The sequence below is a fragment of the Papilio machaon genome, chromosome W (assembly GCF_912999745.1).
Source record: "Papilio machaon chromosome W, ilPapMach1.1, whole genome shotgun sequence".
Lineage (NCBI taxonomy): Eukaryota > Metazoa > Arthropoda > Insecta > Lepidoptera > Papilionidae > Papilio > Papilio machaon.
Genome location: NC_060015.1, coordinates 10,152,246 through 10,166,447, shown reverse-complemented (window position 1 = coordinate 10,166,447; position 14,202 = coordinate 10,152,246). Strand labels below are relative to the sequence as shown.

Here is a 14,202-nt window from a genome sequence, read left to right as displayed (position 1 = left end):
ACCTACATGTCTTAACACAGTGGAAACTCAATATAAAATACCAGAAATTGTAACAAAAACCTATTTATTCTGCATGAAACTTTCCCGGTATTGATTATATTAGTCTTGTAAAATAACAAAATTTACTAAAGAAAATTATTCATATATGAAGTGTGAACTTAATATATTATGTACAAAATAACAAGGATAATTTCACATTAATTATGCATAACAGTAATATCTACGAGTACATTCTTTATATCTTACTTCTTACTACTCGTAATATTATAAATGCGAAAGTTTAGATGGATGGATGTTTGTTTGAAGGTATCTCTAAAACAGCTCAACAGATCTTGATGAAATTTGGCACAAATGTACAACTTTGTCTGGAAGAACACATAGGCTACTTAGTAAGTTTTTTTAATTCCGCGCGGACGGAGTCGCGGGCGACACCTAGTCATTTCATACCAATACCAGAACCTTGTATCAAGTGGTGAGTATTTAAAGTGATGGAAACCTTTAGATAACGGCTGCAAAGTGTTAATGCATGTGTTATCGTGGAGGTCTCGAGCGGGCCTTACAAATTGCTGAGCCACGCGCTTACCTATACTGATAAATTTGACCACCATATTATACTAGTGGTCACCGATTAAGGGTTAAGTTCTTAAGGTTGTCAGATTCTTAATGTTACAAGTTTTTAGAATAAACAGTGTCCAGTGTATGTTCATAGAAATGTTAAACGATACTTTCACCTTTGTTTCTATTTGAGAACATTTAGTAATTACACGCATTGCGTATGGGTAAAGCTTTACAAGGTAGCTATTACGTGTGCTTATCACTGTGATATAATTGATTAGGGGACATTGCATTAAAAATATATAGAGTATCACATTTACAACCGCGTTGTGAGACAGCGCAATGGACGTCATGCAGAGTGCGTATATACAAACAAGCAATAGAAGAGATACTAAAAAATATAAACATCACAAGACAACTATCCACATAATTTGAAAATGTATGCTACATAGTTAAACATAATCTACAATTCAAAGACACAAGACAATTTGTAGCAGTCCAAAACATAGAATCAAAGATCGAAAAGAAGATTGTGGAGGAGAGCCGCAGTTACTCTCTCTTTGGGAGGGTATGTGGCGCAGGCAGAACGCACACGGAGAGCGACAGGCGCCCCGATAACATTCCGATAACGTTAATGGATACGCGCGTTATCATCGCACGCCCGATAACAAGCCGAATCACTTAAAAACAAGCCGCTCTCGAGGCAAAAACACCCGAACACCCTTGCCCTTAACAACGATTATCCCCCGCCGTAGATGACCTGTACCGGTCAATGGGTTCCGAGAGTCACGTGAGAAATTATATTGCGCGGATATCAGGTTGAACGTGACGTTTCTTGAATGAAATGTCCATTATATGTCTATTTATTTATATTATAATACTAAGAAATTTACAAAATCCTTGATTTTATCATTACTAATTTTAGTATTACAAACTCCATCAGCTTTATATGCATATTCAAACTAACTTCCTTATTATAATAAAATATTTTTTCACATTAAACCACTCTTGTCGTCAGGTAAATTTTCAAATTATAATTATAAATAATGCGAATAAAATTTGGGGGTCGAAACAAAGGAGTCGTGTTTTACGCATGGCAACAACAACATTTACAGTTTTATGCTTAACTAGCCTTTACCCGCGACTCCGTCCGCGCCGAAAAAAATATAGAAAACGGAGTAAAAATTATCCTATGTCCGTATATTGATTTAATTAACTTTGACATCTAATGAAGAGTCGTTTTTCGATATGTTATTTTGTATTGTAAATGATAAAACTAAGAAATTTGTTCCGGCGGCACATGTTGAAATACATGACATGTTCTAGACTGATTTAATATGTCTTAGTTTATTTTTTTCACAAAATAATGCTAGCCATAAAGCCTCAATTGAACGATATTAAAATGTATTCATTTTGTACGTAAGTATATTGATATAACAATAATGGCTGTAAGTACTTGACTTATATTGTGCTGGGATTGTCATAAATGCGAACAATAAATCATAATGATGAGTAAGCTCCGTCGTATAAAACGAGGGAATTAAGTATCATTGAAAATAATTAAAATAAGTTTCCAGTAGCAGTAGCACAGGTACATATGTACTCACCGAGCAGCACCATGCAGGTGTCCATGCAGTCCTGCTGCGTGAGGAAGTTGTTCTGTCCGCCGCGACATCCGCCGTAGTTGAAGGGCACGCACATGCCCTTCATCGCCACGAATGCCCAGCGCTGGTACAGGCTGCGGCACGGGCCTTGCTCCGGTGCCTCCATGCAGATACCTAGGGTGGGGGGAGCATATACATACAAACTCACAACGTAACACAGAAGCTGGATCTCTATATTCACGTTGTTAGCACGTTACGCGTAAGTTTTGTGTATGTGCAACTAAGTAGCAACAGAGACTTGTCAATATGTAACGTGACCTTGTCGAGTCGTATTCCCGGAGTAGCCATTACCATGAAGGCCAGCGGTACGACTTTGTTGTACGCATAAGGCAATAGTAAAAGCTTTTATCTATTGTTTTACCGAACAAGAAAACTGATAGCAAAGACCGCGATCAAAGGACTTTAATTGTAGGTAACTTAATAACTTAAAGTAAGGTGTTAAGTATTGATTGGCGTGTCTGTCACTTAACGACCCATATTAATTCAAATGCAGTCCATTAAAACGGTTCTGACTTTGTGAGTAATAAGTTGAGCAAAAGAAGCCGCAAAGAGATGAGTATAATTACGTTTAGCTGTGGGCATGTCGATGGCGCAGTCGGCGCGGTCCTGGCAGGGCCGTTGCTGCAGCAGCTCGACGCGCGCCGAGCACTCCTGCTGGCGGTCCGCCGGTACCAGCGGCAGCTGCGTGCGGAACCTCACGCCGCGCCCGCACGACGCCGAGCACGGCGACCGGCCCGACCACTCGGTGGTGGGGCACGCGGGGTCCGACAAGCCCGCGTCCGCCTCCGCATCCACGCACTGCGGCTCCATGCACTTACGATTCTCCTCTGACAACACATCATGTCGCATATTACAAACCGCCACCGACCTATTAAAATTTTCGATGCTGCTCAACAACTCAACAGCCCAATTGAAGAGTTGAGTTCGTACCGGTGGGCACCAACGGGCACTTCTTGAAGCCCATGTGGTCGAGGAAGGTGCGGCGGCGCGTGCCGATGCCGATGCCGCACGTCACCGAACACTCGCTCCACGGGCCCCACTCCGTCGTGCGGCATGCTACCTCCGGCACTCCAACCGCCTCCGCCTCCGCCTCCACCTCCGCCTCCGCCGCGCCGCGCTCGCTGATCAATGTTATCAACATAAAAATATTTCTTTGCACAAATTTTATTACTAAGAATATGAACAGTAAAAAGTACGTTATTGCACTCACGGGCACTCGGGCACGTCGGCGACGCACATCTCCTTGGAGACGAGCTGGCGGTCGCAGGCGAACATGGCGGCCTTCTGCGGCATGCGGTATTCGCGCGTGCGCGTGCGCATGCGCAGCCCCTTGCCGCACGACACCGAGCACGCAGACCACGCGCTCCACTCCGTCACCCCGCACTCCGCTGCAACGACACAACCGACAACAAGTCAAATAAAACCCAAACAAAGATAACCTTGAAAACAATAAGAATAATTATTTTGCACTTACGGCGATTGACGGCCTGCGTGTTCTCGGCCTCCTCGAGCACCAGAGCCTGCAGCGTGTCCTCGTCGCAGCCGCGCGGCAGCAGGCTCTCCCGTGTGATGTACAGCCGCGCCATGGGCCGCAGCTCGCCCCCGGGGTTGTAGAAGGGCGCGCGCGGGTCCTCAGGGTACATCGTCGTGATGCGATACATCTTCTCGCGGGGAATCGTTTCAGAGTTTGCCGACTGCGGGAAGTAACAGTTTAATCATTCATCCATATTTACTCGACTATTTTAGGGCCTTTATCAAATGAAATAGTTAAATATTTATAAAGAGAATCTTCAATTAAAAACGTATATGCGTTGCTGATAACAAAAAGAATTTATTTAAAACAATATTTACATTTGCATTATAAAATGAACGAAAAAATTTCTACATACCTGATAACAAAAAGAAACAACATAAAACGTTTTTTTACAGTGGTAGACGCCAGCAACAACAACATCAGTTGCACGAATTGGCCGGCTCGCCCGGTGAAATACCACGACCACACAGAAGACAGGCGTGAAGTGGGAGCAATTCCGCGTTTCGTCTGATGAGTGTGGTGCCGGAGGCCTAAACCCCCCCCCCCTTAATACAGCATGGCAGTGGGATTGAAAGATAAAATACCCCAGGGGGGTACCAATACCCCTGGTATTGGAGAATCCCCCTCCGTGCGCTTACGCCTGAACTCCCGCTCGGAGTCTGGGGGTAAGCGCACGGGCCGCCCCGCGTATTCTGGGGGGGGCACCATTCCGCTCGCTTGCAAAGGTCGGGGCAAACGAAGCAAGGCACTTTCAGCACCCCCTGTCACCCATGCCGTGGACTTCTGCAATATCAGGGGGCTCCATTCCAACTTGGAGGCCGTCCACTACCATCTCCGGACGGCCAAGCCGGCCTTGCTTTTTCTAACCGAGACACAGATATCCTCTCCGGCGGACACCTCGTATCTGTCCTGCCCCGGATACAAACTTGAACACTCCTTTTTGCCCCGGGCTGGGGTATGCGTGTACGTCAGAGAGGATATCTGTTCTCGTCGCCTCAGCCTTCTTGAAGGTCGGGACCTATCTCTTTTGTGGCTGCGCGTAGATGGCGATGACCATCCGCGGGTCTATGCGTGCCTTTATAGGTCCCATAGCGGTAATGCCGAAACAGACCGACTCATGGAGCAAGTCCAAACGGCTACAGATTCCGTTCTGGCACAGATCCCCTCCGCTGAAATCGTGGTACTAGGCGACTTCAACGCCCACCATGCCGATTGGCTTGGCTCTCGTACCACCGATCATGCGGGGAGATCTGTCCACGACTTTGCCTTGTCTTATGATCTGACGCAACTGGTCACATCGCCCACGCGAATCCCAGATGTCGAAGATCACACACCTTCCCTGTTGGACCTTCTGCTGACCTCACATCCGGACAGCTATAAGGTTTCCGTCGAAGCCCCTTTAGGCTCGTCGGACCACTGCCTGATCCGGACCACAGTGCCCATCTCGCGTCGCCCACGGTTTAAACCGAATGGCTTTCGCCGCGTATGGCACTATAGGTCAGCAGACTGGGATGAGATGCGGTCTTTTTTTGCATCCTACCCATGGGAGAGAGTTTGCTTTAAGCTGGATGATCCCGACGCTGTTGCTGATTCTGTCGCTGATGTGGTGCTTCAGGGGATGGATCTTTTCATTCCGTCTTCAGTTGTGCCCATCGGGGGCAGTTCTCGGCCCTGGTTTGGTAAATCCTGCAAATTAGCCGCGCGCTACAAGCAGGATTGTTACCGAGCCTGGGCTGAGGCGTCAGCAGCTAGGGATGTAAATACCAGCCAGTTAAAAAAGAAGTATAACTCTGCCTCCAGGTCCTTCAAAAGAGTGATTGCCAAGGCAAAGTCTGAACACGTCGCCAGCATTGGTAGGAGGCTAGTGCACCTTTCTTCGGGAACTCGTGCTTTCTGGTCTCTTGCCAAGGCTGTGCAGGGGAACTTCTGTATGCCGTCCTTACCATCTCTGCGCAGGGGGGATGACTCGCTGGCCCACACCGCAAAAGAGAAAGCCGATCTTCTGGGCTCTCTTTTCGCGGCCAACTCGACTCTGGATGACAAAGGTAACTCGCCGCCGAAAATCCCATGCGGCGAGACCTCTATGTCCGAAATCCAGTTTATCCAGAGATCAGTGCGGAAATCGCTGCAATCTCTGGATATTCATAAGTCGAGTGGGCCTGACGGGATACCCCCCATCGTGCTTAAGACTTGCGCTCCTGAGTTGGCACCGGTTTTAACGCGCCTGTTCCGGTTCTCCTACTCCTTAGGCGTTGTCCCGAAATCATGGAAGACTGCCATAATCCACCCGATCCCAAAAAAAGGCGATGGCTCAGATCCGTCCAACTACAGGCCGATCGCCATTACCACCTTGTTCTCGAAAGTCATGGAAACGACCATCAATTGCCAACTTATGAGGTACCTAGAGGAGCATCAGCTGATTAGCGATCGTCAGTACGGTTTCCGACAACGTCGCTCAGCTGGTGATCTTCTTGTGTACCTCACGCATCGATGGTCGGAGGCAATCGAGGGCAAGGGGGAGGCCCTGGCGGTTAGTTTGGACGTGGCCAAAGCCTTTGATCGGGTGTGGCACAAAGCACTTCTTGCGAAGTTGCCTTCCTACGGGCTGCCCGAGAAACTATGCGCCTGGATTTCTAGCTTCTTGGAGGGTCGGAGCATCAAGGTCGTTGTTGACGGTGCGTGCTCTGACCCGAAACCAATCAACGCTGGTGTCCCACAGGGCTGTGTACTGTCGCCCACCTTGTTTCTTCTGCATATCAATGACATGCTGCAATTTAGCAACATTCATTGTTATGCAGACGATAGCACGTGTGACGCACTGTATACGGCCCGTGCCAATGTTTCTCGGGCTACTGCCGATGAGAACCGGACCAAACTTGTGTCTGAACTGGAGACCCTACTGGGTGAAGTTTCGGATTGGGGTCGACGAAATCTCGTTGAATTCAATCCCAAAAAGACACAAGTGTGCGCCATTACCGCTAAAAAACAACCCTTTGTCGTGGATCTTCGTTTTGAGGGCACTCCCCTGGTTGCCTCAGCCAGTATCGGTATTCTCGGCGTTGACATATCAAGTGACGTTCAGTTTCGCGGTCACTTGGAAGACAAGGCCAAGCTGGCCTCCAAAAAGCTGGGTGTGCTCAGTAGGGCGAAGCAGTATTTCCAGCCGGGCCACCGCCTACAACTGTACAAGGCGCAAGTTCGGCCCCATATGGAATACTGCTCGCACCTCTGGGCGGGAGCACCCCAGTACCAGCTTCTTCCATTTGACCGCATACAACGGAGAGCGACTCGAATCGTCAACGACCGAGCTCTTACCGATCGGCTTGATACTCTGGCCTTGCGGAGGGACGTCAGTTCCCTCTGCATTTTTTATCGTTTATACCACGGGGAGTGTTCCGAAGAACTGTTTGGAACGATTCCTGCCGCCGAGTTTCGTCATCGGACGACCCGACAGACCGCCAGGTACCATCCATACCATCTGGATGGCTGGCATTCCACAACAGTGCGGTTCTCGCGAAATTTCTTGCCGCGCACGGCCGCGTTGTGGAATGGTCTGTCCTCGGCGGTATTTCCAAACCAGTACGACTTAGGGTCCTTCAAGAAGCGAGCGTATCACCATCTCAAAGGCCGGCAACGCATTTGCGATTCCTCTGGTATTGCAGATGTCCATGGGCGTCGATGAACACCTTGGTGTTCCCGCTGCTCGTTTGCCCCCTTCTCTTATAAAAAAAAAAAAAAAAAAGTTTTTACTTTAACTAAAAATCAAAAATTAAAAATTACAATATTTATACAATGTCTGAAATTTATAAAATTAAATCTGTCATTCTGACAAGGCAAATCAAATCATAAAAAAGTATTTAATATGGACTTAAAGAAAAGAGGTCCTCTTTTCTTTACATATTGTTAAGGACTTAAAAAAATAAAAGAAATATACAAAGACAATAAACAAGTATTAGAGGCAGCGGTTTCGTCACCATGTAAGAGATGCCGTTGTCGGTGCCGGCGTCGTAGGGGAACAGGTCGATGGTCTTGCTCTCCGCCCAGCTACAGTCTTTGTTGCACAGCTCCAGCCCACTCACACCACAAATACAGCGAATATGAACTCTATTACCGTAGGATTAGTGTCGAGAGTGCCGAGCTCGAGCAGTGTGACGTCAGCGAGCGGAACGCGCTGAACTCAGCGTCGTAGTCAGTCACGTAGTACGCATCACTCGTGAGCACCATCACGCTATCCATCTCTGTCTCGTGCGGGTCTCCGGTACTAGGGGAGAAAGAGACGGAAGATATGCGTGTATTAACATCTCTCTTGTATTTTAGCCATACAACTAACCTTATATTTAAATTTGGAATACTTGTAGGGTGACCAAAACTGTAAACTTTATTTTAGGACACAAATGTATGTTGTCCATAATTTTTAATCTGTATTTTAGGACACACGTTTAGGGTTTCCATAATTGCAATCAGTGTGATAGAGACATGTGTAAGCAATAATGTAATTGAGACCAAAGATATGACCAAATTTTTTCACAAAATTATTCATTTTTATACAGCAAATTACTTTAATATAATTATATCTTACTGTGGGTCAGCGTCTATGAGACCCCAGGAGCCTAGCACTGGTTCCGTGTCCACCAAAAGTTTCTTGCAATCGTCGATTAGGGACTTGACGTGTTGCGCCATCGCCTCCGTGTCCGGCTCCGTTTGTTCCTTTATACAAAATAATAACATCTATGCTATTAAAAAAAAAAACATTTTTGTATCATCGAAGAACATAAAAGTATAATCAAACTACTTAGATACGAAGAAAAAAAAGTATATAACTTTATTCAAAAAATACACAAAAGAGCAAACTCAACAAGTTACATACTATAAAGCGCATAAATTAAAAACAAAGCATTGCGTAATCAACTTTAATGCACCATGTATCATAGTTTCCAATAATAAAACTGAATAATTATGAACCTTATTCTCTAAACAACAAAGCACAACATTGTACAAATATTTCAACTTTAGAGACATACGGTGCAATCATAATTTTTGTAATAAGCCATCACAAACACATTATGACTAAGAATTGAAACAAGCCACAGTATAAATTGAAAACATCAGCAGGACAACCAAAAATATAAATATTACGTTGTTAAATCCGCATAATGAAGCTGTATACATATTTACACTAACAATTCCATCCAACTCTATTAACGACAACATTTCCTTGTTCACTCATCGATTTCCCGCGTGATTTACTTATTTTTCATATTTATTTTATTCTTAATCAAAAAAGGCAAAGGTCTCAGTGGTTAGTATGCCACCTCTTTAGTAGAATACAAACTCCTTACCAAAGAGATAGAGTATATAATTCTGCACTAAACACCCACCCCCAAAGCGTGGTCATAACCATAACCATAACTTGAAAATGACAACTTTGCTTCGTCCCGATTTAACCCTTTCACGCTCAAGGGAAATATTTTTCCCTTCTACAAAAATCGTTATTATAGCAATTATTATTTAATCGATATTTTTTTTACTGAATGTCAAAATAAAACGTATTTCCAAAGCAGCAATTGTGTTTCTGAACGAAAAAGAACTGGTGCTAAGCTATTGTAGCTAAAATGTTGTGTTGTATTGACATATTTAGTCTTGGAAATCTTATGGTCCTGTAAGTGTTAAACACGCCTGTAGATGTATCATAACAGTAAATACACTCAACCGCTACCATGATGAAAATCAAATAGGCACAAAATACTAAGTCTAGTAGCCAGTTCATTTATAAAGAGGTCAGTACCAGGGGGTCGAACTTAGCAAAACAAAATAAATCATGCACGCACATTAAGCATAAGAACCTTGACATTGGTGCAGCGGCTGCACTCGGGCACGATCAGCTGCTCCGGTATACTGTGAGACTCGCCTGTCATCACATCGATAGCCACCTGCCGGAGAGCATCCTTGAATGTCGACAAGTAGTACCTGCAACAATTACACTGCGTCAGTCAAAGGGTTAGCATCAAATAGTATGGAATTAACCCTTTCAACGACTTTAGGGAAATAATGTCCATTTACAATCATTACACACTATTACTATTACAATATGATAATAAAGGTTTAAAAAAATAAAACTTTTTGGGTCAGATTATTGAGATTGTTCTGGCTGAAATTTAAAAATTATCAAACGGTTAAATCTAGTTAAATTAACAAGACAAAAGATATTACTAGAATTAATAGGATAATGTTAATTAAGTGCTTTCCGTGAGATTAATATAATTCTATTGTGGTTAATGTATATTGAAAAATTTGAAGTACAATCAGTGCATTTGATTAAACATTAGTTTTTATTATTTTTAGTAAAAAAAAACACAACATTATAAAACATTTGTGCAATACAATAAAATGATCAATATTTATTCGATAATAGTGTAAAATAACGTGGCCATAATTTTTTTATGATCTATATTAATATTATAAATAGCGAAGATTTTTGTTTGTTTATTTGCATTGAATATGCAGGCTCAGAAAGTATGGAATAGATTTGAAAAATTCTTTCACTGTTAGGAAACTACACTATATATCCCCGGGCCCGCTGTCTGCGGGCCGCGTCTGGTAATCCCTGCCCAGACAAATTACCGCAACAGACTTTTCGACTGTCCACATTCATCACAGGGTTGTCAACTCAACTATAAATTTATAGATTAAGTAATTATTACTAATATTATAAATGCGAATGTTTAGATGGATGGATGTTTATTTGAACGTATCTTCAGAACGGCTCAACGGATCTTGATGAAATTTGGCACAGATGTAGAACATAGTCTGGAAGAACACATAGGCTTTTAATTCCGCAGGAGGAGTCGCGGACGACAGCTAGTTTTACATAAATTTAACTTAAAGTATTTTAGAGTATTACATTTGAATTTAGTAACATAACGGTTTGATAAAATTATCACGAATAACTTTTAATATTATTCATCCGTTCCTATGGTCTTAATAAACTTAACTTTAAAGACTAACCGTGGGTTTCTGAGACCAAGATCTCAGTATAAAACATATCGTCATTTCTGTTATTAACTTTGACAAAACATAAATAATATTATGTTTTATGCGAGGATTTTGGTCTCGGAAACGGACGATTAATGGATTAACTCGCACTTCAGTAATTGCCTATTTACTAAGTTACAAACAAGCTATTACCTTTAAAGCTTTTAATTTGTTATTTCCGCAATTGTGTAAGCGTAAACCTCTACATTTGCTATCAATTAATTATCGTATCTCATTGTTATCTTTCCCGTATAACTTTTGCATTTCTCTGTATCTAGATTAAATTGCTAATTTTGTTAATTCGGTAACAGACGATCGCGTATTGAAATATACAATTACAAAATCTGTAAGCGTTCACGTGTAATAAATACTATTGGCACGTGACATGGGTTTTCAAAACCTTTGACCGGATTTTAATGGAAAGACTTTTTATATTAATGTTCTTTTTATTTCTTTTACTACTACGCTGAAGAAATCGCGAGCAACAGCTAGTCTATATTAAAATAAAATGTTGATTCTGCCCCAGTATATTACTCCAGTAAACTAAAAAAAAAATAATTTACAGGACTAGAATATTCGAAAAATTTATTTACCGATTTTGAGTAACTTTTATTTTATTAAAGTGTGATTAATAACTACTGGACCTTGAACTAGAATTGAGGTTATCTTTCAAAAACACATGCAACTTTAACGTTACGTGTTACGTTCTTGTTCAAGGTATAGACGGAAAAAGTTAAAACTAAGGCGACGTGTGCTCGCTTTAATGGGCGCTCGGTTGAAATTTAAAAATAAATACGAAAACTCGTAGGTTTTAAGTGTACTCGGTGTACGCTTAGTTATTTTAAACATTAACAATTTACAAAAGAAGATACATCTTTTATTTAAGTTAATTCTAAAATTGAACATCAAGAGGTTTTATTTCCATAAGATATCAAGTCAATTTATTAGTGGGAAGTGGGTCCGATTTTAATTACTAGATTTAACCTAAATAAACGAACAAGTTAAACCAAACCGTTTGATTAACAAACTAAATAATATACTACATTCGTATACCATTTAATAATTTATCATATTTAACTCACAGGCACTACTTTACAACGTACGCTTTAGGGCCAATATTAACTTATTAAAACAAATCTTATTAATACGTTTTATAACTATAATGTACAATTGATATTACAAAATAATGTTTACCTTCCATTAAAATAATAATGGCACTCATTCAAAACACGCTTATTGTGTCATTTAAAACTAAAAAGCAATTAATTTAATTTCCTATAATAAATAAGTAATCAAGTATTAGTTATTTGTCAAAACTTTTCCCAGGATTATAGTTTCCTCTTTTTATATTTTATTAGTGTTTATCTAATATTCAATTATATACTTTCCATCAAAATAAGTTAGTACATAGTTTAAAAATTTCCCGTCCGTCCCTTCCTTCGTCAATTTCACTTCCCTTTCCCATCCTCTCCTTAAAGTTGAAGGGGAAGGTTGGAAAGGGAAAGGGGACTAAAATTAGGCCTCCGGCACGCATACTCATTAGACAAAACGCTTGCTTCCAATTCACGCCTGTCTTCTGTGTGGTTGTAGTACTTCACCGGACGAGCCGGACCATTCGTATAACAGAAGTTATTTTTGCTGTCGTCTACCACTGTTGTAATAGCAATATCTACTAAATTATTACACTTAAAGTTTTAAATAAAAGTAAGTACATAATATTTACTTAACAAGATTTGTAATAACATTGGCAATGATTATCCTCCATGTATATTAATTCTGAACATATCATTTGTTACATAGGTTAAGATTTGATGAAAAAAGTATCCAGATGGCCGTAGCTATGTTTATCTCTTCTGTTATGAATACGTGGTAAGTATCTTTATAAACACGCTTACATTTACTCAGAGACATTAACATTCATTTTACAAACTATCTATATAAAGGGTGTCTCAGTAAGAGTGCACTTTTTCATTTTAAAATAAAAACAAGTATTTTATGACAGAGTTGTGATATTTTTATTGTATTGTAAAGAAGACATGTTCCGATTAAGTATGGAATTAAAAATCTGGCAAATGACCCCCACGGCTCCGATGACAGGCCATTACTCTTTTCATGAATTTTTCCATGACTTTTGCACAGATATGTGGCTGTATCTCACCGATGACGCGTTGGATTTCCGATCAGAGTTCAGGAATTGTTTCGGGTTTATTCGCATAAACCCGAGATTTCACTAAACCCCTAAGAAAAAAATCGCATGATCTTGGTGGCCAGTTGTCATCAGAATTTCGTGAAATAATGTTTTCTGGAAATCGTTGCTGCAATAAGTCGATTGTTTCATTCGCGGTGTGGCAGGTTGCGCCGTCCTGCTGAAACCACATGTTGTCCAGATTCATACCGTTCAGTTGAGGCCACAAGGAGTCCGTTATCATATTCCTGTAACGAATGCCGTTCACAGTCACTGCAATTTCGGCCTCATTTTCAAAAAAGTAAGGTCCAATCACGCCGCCTGACCAAAATCTGCACCAGACAGTTACTCGTTGTGGGGTGCATTTGTTTCTCATGGATTGCATGACAATTTTATGAGTCCCAAATTCGACAATTTTGTGTATTCACGAAGTCATTGATGGATCCATATGGATCATCGGAGAAAATGACTTTTTTCGAAAAATTGTGAAATTTAAAGTTGTTGAGAACGATGTTGTATTGATGTTTTCGGATTTTCGGCGAAACTCTCGTTTACAGCAGCAATGTTTTCAGAGACCGACCGGTACGTTGACGCAAAGGATTCTTATAATCATATCAATTTTTTGATCACTCTTCGAATGGTTGACGCATTAGGTGCACTTTCTCGGCTGCAATTTTTCCCATTTTTGTAATAAGTTTTCACAATTATAACGCGTTGTTCTTTCGAAAAGCGCACCTTTTTTAATAATCGGAATAAACAGAGGTGACAACTGTAAAATTTCAGACTCGCCACTAGCACGAAAAAAAAAAATATTCCAATTTTAAAAAGTGCACTCTTACTGAGACACCCTATATATAAAAGAAAGTTGTGTTAGTTACACCATTTATAACTCAAGAACGGCTGAATCGATTTGACTGAAAATTGGTGGGCAGGTAGCTTAGAACCAGGAATAGGACATAGGATAATTTTTACCCCGTTTTCTTTTTTTTTTTTATTCCGCGCGGACGGAGTCGCGGGTAAAAGCTAGTTTATAAATAAATTACGAATTAAAGCGCCGATTCCGTCTTCTTATTTTTCTCCTTGTCTTCTTTGGATGACTGTAAGCTACCATGTTTCCAGTCTGGTGGGTAGCCATATTGTCTGACGTCATCCCACCACTGCTGTTTGCCATCTGCCCAGATGGAATAGATCACATTGGTGCCCACCAAAACGGCAAAACACACCCAGAAAGC

At 41.5% G+C, this 14,202-nt stretch overlaps 1 protein-coding gene across 1 annotated transcript; it reads right to left on the bottom strand.

Moving 5' to 3' along the window:
* Nucleotides 1-2,100: 2,100 nt before the first annotated feature.
* On the bottom strand, nucleotides 2,101-7,838 carry LOC123723146 (spondin-1-like; the record flags this gene model as incomplete). The annotated part of the gene is made up of 6 exons (XM_045685704.1): nucleotides 2,101-2,333; nucleotides 2,786-3,046; nucleotides 3,150-3,340; nucleotides 3,430-3,607; nucleotides 3,694-3,913; nucleotides 7,728-7,838. Coding segments are annotated over 6 exons (1,179 nt in total), but the record flags the coding sequence as incomplete, so codon positions are not given.
* Between the last annotated feature and the right edge of the window lie 6,364 nt (nucleotides 7,839-14,202).